General features: G+C 31.9%; 2 protein-coding genes across 8 annotated transcripts; one reads left to right on the top strand and one right to left on the bottom strand.

Moving 5' to 3' along the window:
* Nucleotides 1–3,896, top strand: LOC8276036 (probable WRKY transcription factor 72). The gene is made up of 5 exons (XM_002517435.4): nt 1–175; nt 274–354; nt 719–1,237; nt 1,348–1,461; nt 2,692–3,896. Exons 1-5 carry the CDS (start codon nt 98–100, stop codon nt 3,580–3,582), a joined length of 1,683 nt encoding a protein of 560 aa, XP_002517481.1. The 5' UTR covers nt 1–97; the 3' UTR covers nt 3,583–3,896.
* A 731-nt stretch (nt 3,897–4,627) lies between these two features.
* Nucleotides 4,628–10,174, bottom strand: LOC8276038 (translation factor GUF1 homolog, mitochondrial). Of its 7 annotated transcripts, none has more exons than XM_015718218.3 (12): nt 9,674–10,155; nt 7,990–8,740; nt 7,487–7,643; nt 7,313–7,367; nt 7,111–7,178; nt 6,923–7,027; nt 6,746–6,817; nt 6,472–6,585; nt 5,898–6,038; nt 5,757–5,816; nt 5,356–5,562; nt 4,628–5,175 (listed from the first exon to the last, which is right to left on the bottom strand). In XM_015718218.3, the coding sequence occupies exons 1-11, from the start codon at nt 10,004–10,006 to the stop codon at nt 5,397–5,399; spliced, it is 2,022 nt and encodes a 673-aa protein (XP_015573704.2). In that variant the 5' UTR covers nt 10,007–10,155; the 3' UTR covers nt 4,628–5,175; nt 5,356–5,396. The 7 variants fall into 7 exon arrangements, with proteins under 7 accessions (XP_015573704.2, XP_048230458.1, XP_015573705.2 ...); XM_048374501.1 differs by having other exon boundaries at nt 4,628–5,057; XM_015718219.3 differs by having other exon boundaries at nt 4,628–5,097; nt 9,674–10,154.
* Between the last annotated feature and the right edge of the window lie 1,205 nt (nt 10,175–11,379).

Below are 11,379 nucleotides of genomic sequence, written 5' to 3'. Positions count from 1 at the left end.
TATAAGAAGTGGCCAATGGACATGGCCAGTCCATAAAAAAGAAAAGGCAAAATATCCATATCTCTTGGCTTTTAATTAAGCTTTGTCTCAAGAGAAAATGCCCAATTCTGGTGCTACTGTTGATTTGATTAGCCACGAAGGTGGTTTCAGTTTACAGGTTAAGAATGATAATAAGGTACACAAAACACAAATTCATATGTTATGTTAATCAATTTGAATTATTGAAATAATCAATGACTGATTGTTTGGTACTTATTAATTATATGATTAAAGGTTGAGATTGGAGGACATATACAGGATCATAGCGTGAAGCCATCTTCATCCAGCAACGAGGGCTCAAGCAACAGCAAAGAGGTAAATTAAACATACAAAGCTTTTACTTCTCGGTGTGTTCTTTATTCTTAATTATCTGTATATATCCCTTTTCTACTAAATCCAAACAAGATCGGGTGTTGCTTTATTCTCTCTTTTCCTTTTATTCTTTCTTTCTATATTATATATTGTAACATATTACTTACCATCTGATCATATCAATATAACTTTTCATATTTATTCTGAAAAAATCATATGACAATAATCTTTTTCTGTTTCTCCTGGTTTTATGTTTTTAGCTTTTGTTTTCCTTTTATAATAGATCTCTGATCCAAAGATAGAAAGGAAAATGGTTGATACAATCTGTCTCTCCTAAACCTCTCTGATAATATTTTGGTTGATACAGGTGGATGTCCTCGAGTCTGCCAAAGCAGAAATGGGGGAAGTGAGGGAAGAAAATGAAAGATTAAAGAAGATGCTAAAACAAGTAGAAAAAGATTACCAGTCTCTCATGCTGCGCTTCTTTAACATCTTTCAACAAGAAACTTGCAAGAAATCTTCAGATTCAACTCCGTCTAACCACAACGAAACTGAAGAACACGAGCTCGTGTCACTTTGCCTAGGAAGAACTCCACCTCCATGCGAGCCTAAGAAAGATGAGAAGCAGTCAGGGAGCAACTCTAGCAAAAGTTGTAGAGAAGATGAAGAGTTGAAGGCTAAACTTAGTCTTGGTTTGGACGCGACGGAGCTTGTTTCGAATCCTAGCTCCGGGAATAGCTTAGAAGAAGTAAAGGAAGATGAAGCAGGAGAGACATGGCCACCAAGTAAGGTTAATCCAAAGAGAAGTATAGATGATGAGGTTGCACAGCAAAGCAATGTGAAAAGAGCTAGGGTTTGTGTGAGAGCTAGATGCGACACACCAACGGTTAGTATCAGATATCATTGAATCCGTCTTTATAATTACTAGTACATATTTTTCGTTCTTATCAGTGAATTAATGGATTGTAGCTAAAGTATAATTATTCCTGATATCAGATGAACGATGGATGCCAATGGAGGAAATATGGACAGAAAATTTCTAAAGGAAATCCATGCCCGCGAGCATACTACCGCTGCACAGTTGCACCAGCCTGCCCTGTTAGAAAACAGGTATATTGTCTTTTTTTTTTTTTTTTTCTATTTAGAAGTTTTCTGCAAAATTTAGTTTGAAATTATTATTGTTTTTTTGAAATTTTTTTGTTTACATTTGGTGTATGTCTCTACCTTGTGACAAGTCCACCGATAATTAACACATATTCATTAGTATTAAATAATAAAATATGTGTCAATTATCTAAATATACGCAAAACTTAAATAAAAATTTCTTTCTTTTTCTATAAACTCACTAGAATACATTTAAAGATTTATTTATTATCTTTCATAAGATATATTTAAGATTCTAATCGGTTTAATTATGAAAAGCCTAATTAAATTTAAGAATAGTTATCAAATAGGATTGGCATGTGCGGTAGTCTTCTCACAGATAATGAGACTTATCCTCTATTAAACAACTAGATATACATATGAGAGGTTAACCCATGTCGCGATCTTATTCAATAATATATATATATATATATATATATATATATATATTAATTTTTAGATTTAATTTTTTTATATATTTATATTTATTCTTGATATATGAAATTTAAATTTATATATAATTTTTATAATTTTTTCTATTAATTTATTAGTTCATAAATTATATTTTTAATTAAATACGCATTTAATGATGCCATGTGAATCGCTAAAAACATGTAAAGTATATGGCTAACTCAATAACGAAAGTTTCTAATAATAAAAATAGTATATTAATTATATTTTAATATTATATTAATTGATAAATAATTCTCTAATCAAATAATAATATTAATTTATTCTTAACAAATAGCATGTTAATTTTATTTAATATTATATTAAAAAATAAATTAATTTTATAATTAGATAATAATTTTACAAAATAATATCTTAAATTATATTTTTAATATTATATTTAATAATAAAATTAATTTTTAATTATATTATATATTGTTAATCTTTAAAAATAATAATATCAATTATAATAAAAATAATAATATTGATATATTAATTTATATAATATTAGAATTAATTAATAAATAATTCTAAAATAATTTTTATATTATTATATTAATAAATTTTTATAAAAATTAAAAAATTTAAAAAATATCTAATTTATAATTATTTTTAAAATTTTATAAATTAATATTTAATATTAAAAAATTTATTAAATTATATTTATCAATGCAACGCAGGTTAAACACTAATTTTTCTAAACTTAATTAAGAACTTATGCTAATAATTTATAAAACATGACTCCAGGTGCAACGATGTGCTGAGGACATGTCCATCCTGATAACTACTTATGAAGGAACCCACAATCATCCACTTCCTGTCACAGCCACAGCTATGGCTTCCACAACATCAGCAGCTGCTTCCATGTTATTATCAGGTTCTTCCTCCTCACAGCCAGGCGTCACTTCCCATGCCACCTTCGCAACTCCTGCTACTCATGATCACCTCAATGGATTAAACTTCAGCCTCCATGACAATTCAAGAACAAAACAGTTCTACTTAGCAAACCCTTCTTCACCATTATTCCCAACAATTACTTTAGACCTTACTACCTCTCCATCATCCACTTCATCTACTACTCCTTTCAATAGGTTGTTCTCTTCAACTTCATCATCAAGATTTCCATCAACAAGTCTTAACTTTTCTTCCGCAGAGTCCAGCATATTACCAACTGTTTGGGGCAATGGATACCAAAGTTATAATAGTATTGGGTCCTTAGTGAGTAGTCTAGGCAAACAAAACCACCAAATGTATCAGCCTGCAACAGCTTCTCAGCAAGCTTTGACAGAAACCTTAACCAAGGCAATAACATCTGATCCAAGCTTCAGGACTGTCATAGCTGCAGCAATTTCATCAGTGATGGGAAGCAGTACAGGTGCAAGTGCAAGTCCAAGCAAAGGGGTGGTTGCAGAGAGTTTTGGTCAGAGTTTGAAGTTAGGTGAGCCTAATAATCAGGCAAATTCTACTATTAACTCATTGACCCAGAATGGGAAAGGATCATGTGCATCAAGCTATTTCAACGGCTTGTCATCTTCAACTTCCCAAATGGGAAGTCTGCTTCAGTCTGCAGCATTGCCTTTTTCTATCTTTAACAGTGCACCTACGTCTACTAATAATGACAAGGATCATAAGAGTTGATATACGCATATACACAGTAAGTGTTAAATGTAAGAAAATGGCAAAATTAAAAAAAAAAGATTAATGCTGTTTTCTTATCTTTAACAGTGCTTTTATGCCATTTTGTATCAGTAGATAGATTAGTATTCAAACAGAAGATGAAAGTGTAAAAGTAAATTTTCTTTCTTTCATGGGCATAAGCTGTAGTACATTTGTGAAGAAATAAAATGAAGGTGCAGAAGTTGGTGGTTGTCAAATTTACAGGCATGATAAATGCGGGTAAATGTTGACTATATTTCCAATTGAAAAATGAAAGAACTTACTTTGACTTCTAATTTTTTGACACATGCATGCGCTTCTTGTCGGTGGATTTTATTTTATTTTGTTTACAGAATCCATAATATAACTGATCATAATTTATATTACTAATTCTTAAATTGTTATCTTGACTTGTATTTGGGTTTCATCTCTTAGATGAATTCTTGTTTGCTTCAAAATTATAATTAAAATAAATGGGAAAAATTGGCTTGGCATCCACAGAATTATGGTCTAAATTTGTAGTGAAGTGTGATTCTCTCAAATAATTGGTACACATTAGTTTAGAGAACGCAGTGATGAATCTAAATTTCTGACGGCTTGATGGGTCTTCATTAATGAGTAAATTAAGTGTTTATTCAATTAAAACTAATTTTAAGAGGGTAACTATCATCAATTCCTGAAGAATGCCGTACGTTTATCCAATGTTCAAATTCCATGCCAGTTCACGTCTTCAATTGTAATTTTGAATCTCTTTAGATCTTTGACTGTAACGTTAAACTTCTTTAATCTGTCGTAACTCTCAGCCTGTTTGAATGAAAATATTCAAGATTTTGAAAGTTATACAAAATTTTAAAATATTAAGGTAATAACTAAAAAGTAAAATTATTAAATCTTTTAAAATCTTTGGAATCTTAAGGCACCAAATCAGTGATTGAAAAAAAATATAATTTAAAATTTTTTACTGTTGGATATTACCGGTAAATATCTGGAACGACGATGCTGTAGGCAATATAATAATAAGCAAAAATTAAGAATTGATAAGGTTAAGATTATTTATCACTACGAATGTGAGACTTTCAGGCTATACTTTAGTTGCCCCTTTGCAAAGTCTAAATGCATAACATGTTTGAATTTGAAAATAATTTAAACAAATCAGGCGAACTTAAGAAGTAATTCTAGAAAAGCACACAAAACTGGTACAACTTTGCCTAGCTAGACATTAGCAAAAATTTATTGCGCATGATTAATGGAGAAAAGCCGCCATTGGTTACGCAAAGAAACGGTCGATTTCTGATGGAATTGAGAAAGTTCCTTACGGGATAAGCTCAGATGATTGTCTAGAAGCATAACTTGGGAAGAAGGACCAAAGCAGAATCTGACTGATTGTGCTTCTTCACATGCCTTGTTTTTGCTTTTTCTCGTCTTCGCTTCCGTTTCTTCCATACTTTTTTCTTAGCCTTCAACAAGAGTGCCTCCAGAATTAGGTTTTCCTGAAAGCTTGGGAAAATTTCTCACAACTGAAAACTTTTATAGAGAAGAAAAATTGCAGCAAGAGGCCTCGACTAAAACTGAAGCCTGCTTTCAAAAATATGATCCACATGACAAATCTACAAAATCAAAATTGCTTGGGAATAAATAAAAATACTATAAAAAATATATCATTCCAGCTCCCTCATGAATTTTCATCTCATATTCATTATTTTCATAGGGTGTGAGTAAAATCTAAAGATAAAAGAAGACAGCCTGTTGCCTTACCAGCATTGTCCAATACATGGTCAATTATTTGATATATTTCTCTATGACACTTTCAGTAATTCATGGAAAGCCTCCTGTGGTATATCAACAGAACCAACACGCTTCATTCGCTTCTTGCCTTCTTTTTGTTTTTCTAAAAGCTTCCTTTTCCGGGTAACATCCCCACCATAACACTTAGCAAGAACATTTTTCCTCATAGCTGAAATCCTAATGCACAGTAAGGAGAGATGATGATGAATAGTAGTTAAAGCTCAAATACCGGATGCAATATCTACTGATTTATTCATAAATATAGAGACTGAAATCACTAATGCTGCTTTTTTGTATTGAGGAAATTATCAAGAACTAAAATGATAACCTGAAGACACAAACATCCCAAAAAAACACATTATACTACTTACGTTTCCCTTGCAACAACCTTTGACCCAATTGCAGCTTGTATGGTTATCTCAAACATTTGCCTGCTCAAAATAAGAACATCAGACTACTGTGAAGAAGAAGAAAATATTAATATGGAAGCAACAAAAGTTGCAATTAGAAACCTATCAATGAACTTCTTCAGTTTGTCCACCAGCTCACGACCAACACGCTGTGCCTTCAAATTGTGGACAATGGTTGCCATTGCATCAACTGGTTGACCATTTAAGAGGATATCAAGTTTCACCAATTCAGCTTCTTGATATCTGTTAATGACATCGATCAGTAATGTCAAACGAGTAGAGATAAAAGAAAAAACAAGATTAAAAATCCTGCAAAGTGAAAGCATAGAAATTGCCACCTCCCTTCTCCAATTTTAATTTTAAGGATCCATTCTACTGACATAATAATCCAAATTTAAGCAGCACCAGAACAATGCCCTAAAATAGCAACATGGAAGAGCATTTGCACAGTGCATTGAGGCTTGTCACTAAAGGAAGTTTGGATGATTGGGCAAAACCAATTGGCAAAATAAGTAACATGCAGCTAAAACTTTCTATGGCTGAACATCTATTTATTGGCCTTTCTATGGCTGAACATCTATTTAGTGGCATCACTTCTTACCATGCAAATAAATATAGTCTCCGTTTGACATGCATGTTTGTGTTTGAGAGAGAGAGAGAGAAAGAGAGTACGTACTCTGAATCCTCGTAATCAAATGAAGCATATCCTGATGTTATACTCTTCAGCTCATTGTAAAAATCAACAACAATTTCCCTCAATGGTAGGCGATACTTCATAAAGGCTCGTTGGCTTGATAGATAAGACAAAATGATTATTAGTAGCCTAATTGTGGGCTAGAGTATGAAAGAGTCAATGTGCAGTAAGTAGACAAAAGTAGCATATAATAAAATCTATTAATTAAACTACAGGCAATAACTGGCAACTAATTTGATCTGGCACATAAAATTACCTGTCAATAAATGAATACTCCAACTGCTGTCCTCTCCGCTCAGAACAAAGGGTAATAACAGGCCCCACATACCTTATACAGAGAAACGAAAAATGGATGAGTTAGTACTTACTAATAGGCATGCTAAAGAATAGCTAAGTCATAATGCAGAGGGACAGTGACAGTATGAGAGCTTACTCACTAGGGATGATAATTGTAGCAACAACTGTAGGTTCCCAACTAGCAGTAACTCGTTTCTTGGGGTTTGAAGGCAATGCAGCAGGATTTTGAACTTGTACTTTGCTAGCAAAGGCACCAACATGTACTGTTGGGTAAAAGATAAGAGATGGCAGATTTAGAAACTACAGAGACAGGATGAGACGCACCTTCCATCGGAATACTTAAAAATATAAGGGACAGTTGGAACGGTAGAAATGACATGAGCTCCATATTCCTGTTGATTAGAAATGCTTTTTCTAATTATTATGTTCTACAACAATAATTACATTCAACAAGAGTAATATCTTATCACCAGAAAGCAGGAATTTAATTTTCTGCTAGGAAGAATAATAACAAGGGAAACATCACCTGTTCAAGCCGCTGATGAAAAACATCCATGTGAAGTAAGCCTAAGAAACCACACCTACAGATAAAACCAGTAAAATAATGGAGTTGCAGGATGAAAGTACAAGAGACTTTAAAAAAGAAATTCCTGTGGAAATAACCAAAAAAAAAAAAGAAATTTAGTAGTAAGAGATGCACCTAAAACCCAGGCCAAGTGCAGAACTACTCTCTTTAGTAACAGAGACACTCGCATCATTGCACGTCAATCTCTCTATTGCATGGTTAAGCGCATCAAAATCAGACCCATCAGCTGGATAAAGACCAGAGAACACCATATGTTTTGCAGGTTTAAAACCTACAATTGGAGAAACATAAATAAAAGTGAGAATATTATGACTGCAGCTGTGAATTTAAATATCAGCCATAAAAATTTATCTTGTTCCTTCCTTCACACTATACCATGAATACATCATTATACCATGAAGTGGGAAGCGACATTTCTCTATGTCTTTCGCAACAGACAAAATATTCAAAAAAACGCTACAATAGTGACGATCTTTTTACAGGAGTATGTGAAGATAAATCAGTTCCTCAGAGAAATTGATATAGATGAAGGAGACAGACTTTGCATGGACTTTCCAGCATCATGATTAAGGGATTAACAAGCATCAGCAGTAGAAAAAAAGATGATGGCTCTATACCTGGTAGAGGTTCTACACTGGTTCGGCTATGATACAAAGTGTCTCCAACACGTGCTTCTTTGGTTGATCTCATCCCACTCACCACATACCCCACTTGTCCGGTTAGAAGAATTCCAGTTGGAGTAAGTTCAGGATGCATGAATCCAACATCCAGAATCTCATATGAATGGCCAGTTGCTGCAGATGAAATCTTATCTCCCTTCCGCAGCATGCCATCCACAACTGCGACATGGCAGATTACTCCCTTGTACTCATCATAATAAGAGTCCAGCAATAACATACGCAGAGGTGAATTACTATACCCAGGAGGGGAAGGTATTCGTTCTATGACTGCAGGAAGGACTTGTTCGAGACCCTGCCCTGTTTTGGCAGATGTTAAGAGGCAATCACTGGGTTCAAGATCAAACATTGATTTTAATTGAGCTTTGACACGATCAGGATCCGCGGTTGGCTGGTCTATTTTGTTAATGACAGGTATTACTGTCAGGTTAGATTCAAAAGCCAGATAAAAATTAGCTACAGTCTGTGCCTGAACACCTTGGGCAGCATCCACAACCAAAAGGGCACCCTGGCATGCTGCTAATGATCTTGATACTTCATAGCTGAAATCGACATGACCAGGTGTATCAATTAGATTTAGTAGAAATGTAGGTGGTTCATGTGCATCACCAATATTGGGTCCATGAAAGTTGTACTTGTGGAACATGGTAGCTGTTTGAGCTTTAACAGTTATTCCCCTTTCTCTCTCTACCTAAGACAATCCAAATTTAGTCATATATATATTATACGAATTAAGATCAGAAAATTGGAAAAAGTCAAAACCTTTCTAGTTAAGCAATTAAAATGCAAACGAGTAACCATAATATTGCACGAGACTAACTGGAGTCATTATCTATGAGATCTCACAACTCAGTAGTTTTCTGGTGCTTACATTTAAAATAAGCCCTAGATGTACTTACTAACTTATTCCAATGATTTCATCTTATTATACAGCCATCAATCTCCTCTTTTGTAACAAACCAATACTATCCCCATCAAAGCCCTCTTATAAATGAAACCAAAGACAGCTCCTTTCACTGAAATGTAGTGTTCCTTAGAGATCATGCAATCAGTAGTTTCCAATAAAGAATTCAATTTGAACACTATGAACACTTATAATAAAGTGTTCCCGTTCCCATTTCATGTACTTGACCAACCCATATTCAAATAATATCACACTACGCAAACTAATTTGAATAATGTACAACTCAAGGTCCAATGTCATGACCTCACACTTCAATTGTTTAATGGCTTGTTTAGAATAGAATATGAGAATTGAATTCTTGCAAATCATGTCACCTTTGTGTGGAAATATTTCATTGCTTCCAAAACAGTTTCGTTTATTTAGGTTCAGAGAGTTGAATTTTAGAAACTACTCTTCCTCAGATTGACTTGGAGTTTCCAAGCACTATGTATGAGTTTAGATAATTTCATTCCCATTTTCATTAGGGTGCAGAAATGCATATTTTCGATTAGGGAACACTTTTTGATCAACATTATTGAAATAATTCACTTTTCCTACATGAAACTCAAAAGAATTATTAGAAACCTAGTAAAATAAAAACCACCTATATGTTTACACTTTTGCTTATTAATCAAACCAATAAAAAAGCTACTGCTTCTGTTTCATTCATATATAATATACCTGCAATTTATCGAGGTACTGAGGCTGACCATGGCCTCTTTTAATGGTTCCAGTGAGCTCCAAAAGCCGGTCAGCTAGCGTTGACTTTCCATGGTCAACATGTGCAATTATCGAGAAATTTCTAATTCGTTCAGTAGGATACTTGCTCAAATCTATAGGATTGATGTTCTCCTTGCGCGTATTAGAGCAATAATCATGTTTTATTAAGCCAAAACGGTGGTCGTTTAATCCGAATATAGAAGGGTATGGGTTGAATTTTGAATAATATGATCGCAGAAGAGATAGGGATTTTGGCGATTTTAGGGTTTTTGAAACCCCATGTGAAAAACCCATACGGAGCTCTGGAGCAGTACCAGAAAGCCGCTACTGGCCCTGTGAAGCCAAACCAAAGTTTGGTTGAATAAGAAATGACGACGTCGTAAAACTTTTTCTTTTTTTTCTTTTAGAATTTCGTTTGGGATTAATTTCGATAACATCCTTCTTTTATTTTGAGAAGGCGGTAACATCCTTGGGTTTACCTTACTAGACACTTTCATCCCTGTTTTTCATATTAAACAATTTATCTTTTTATTATATAATAAAAGATATTCATCTCTTTCAATAATTTGAAATTTTCAAATCTTACAATTGGACTATGCCATTGATTGACTAACATTTAATGAAATGAAAATTTACAAATAATTTTTGTTTTGTTATATTATATAATAAATATAGAATTTATTTCAAATTAAATAAATTTGTAAGTAGTTTATATGTAAAATATTGATTATATATATATATATATATATATATATATATATATATTAAATAATAATTCAAATAAGAAAGAGAAAAAAAAGAGATAGAAGAGAATATAAAATATTTAAAAAATAGTATTTCTATCATAATAAAGAAAATGCTCATAAATTTATAATCCACTTAGAAGCTTAAATTTCATGAATTTAAAGAGCCGAAAATTTAAATATTTTTTATACAAATCAAACGCATTAAAACTGAATATAAAAATTGATTTAATAGAAACTTATAAAATTTATTTATTTTACACACAACTTAAACATTCATTCAACCCATAAGAAAACCGTTCACTCAACCTATATACATAAATATTAAAAAAAGTATATAAATAGGAATTTATTAAATTTAAGAGTTCAGTACGATACAGACCATATTATAGAGGGTTATTTATTTTAACCTCATTGAAATTTATTATATTATACTAATAAGTCCCTCTGTTTATAATACTTAGTTATAATATTCTTATCATTTGATGAAATTAACTATTATCTTATTTTATCAAATTTTTCAGTTAGTCAATTATTATTTTTATTTAATATGCCAATGATACTTTTATAAATAGAGAAATTTTAATATCTCTGAATTTTATCAAATAGCACTAATAGATCTCTCTGTTTTTAATAATTAATTCTAATATTTTTCTCCGAAATGCTAAAATAATTAATTCAGATTTTATACATATATTAAAAAAATTTCAAATAATAATTTAAAGATTAATAATACAATATTAATCGTTTTTATATTTTAAAGTTAATTAACTATATCTATATTCAAAAATTAAAGTTATAAGTTACTAAGAAATTTAAATAATTAGTGATATATTATATTTTCTTAGATATATAAATAAATTCTAGAGGAATTTAATAAGGAAAAATTGTTATTTTAATATTTTAAAAAAGTTGGTATTTTTA

This window comes from Ricinus communis, chromosome 5 (assembly GCF_019578655.1).
Source record: "Ricinus communis isolate WT05 ecotype wild-type chromosome 5, ASM1957865v1, whole genome shotgun sequence".
NCBI classification, from domain to species: Eukaryota; Viridiplantae; Streptophyta; class Magnoliopsida; order Malpighiales; family Euphorbiaceae; genus Ricinus; species Ricinus communis.
The sequence above is the reverse complement of the archived record's forward strand: the minus strand, read 5'-3'. Positions and strand labels throughout refer to the sequence as shown.

Excerpts from the sequence above, each read along its gene's own strand:
- LOC8276038 (XM_015718218.3), bottom strand. The coding sequence starts at position 10,006 with ATGGGTTTTTCACATGGGGTTTCAAAAACCCTAAAATCGCCAAAATCC. Across the intron at positions 7,644-7,989 it reads CAGTGTAGAACCTCTACCAG|GTTTTAAACCTGCAAAACAT; the intron begins GTATAGAGCCAT and ends CTCCAATTGTAG. Across the intron at positions 5,817-5,897 it reads CTGAAGAAGTTCATTGATAG|GCAAATGTTTGAGATAACCA; the intron begins GTTTCTAATTGC and ends TATTTTGAGCAG.
- LOC8276036 (XM_002517435.4), top strand. The coding sequence starts at position 98 with ATGCCCAATTCTGGTGCTACTGTTGATTTGATTAGCCACGAAGGTGGT. Across the intron at positions 176-273 it reads AGGTTAAGAATGATAATAAG|GTTGAGATTGGAGGACATAT; the intron begins GTACACAAAACA and ends ATATGATTAAAG. Across the intron at positions 1,238-1,347 it reads CTAGATGCGACACACCAACG|ATGAACGATGGATGCCAATG; the intron begins GTTAGTATCAGA and ends TCCTGATATCAG.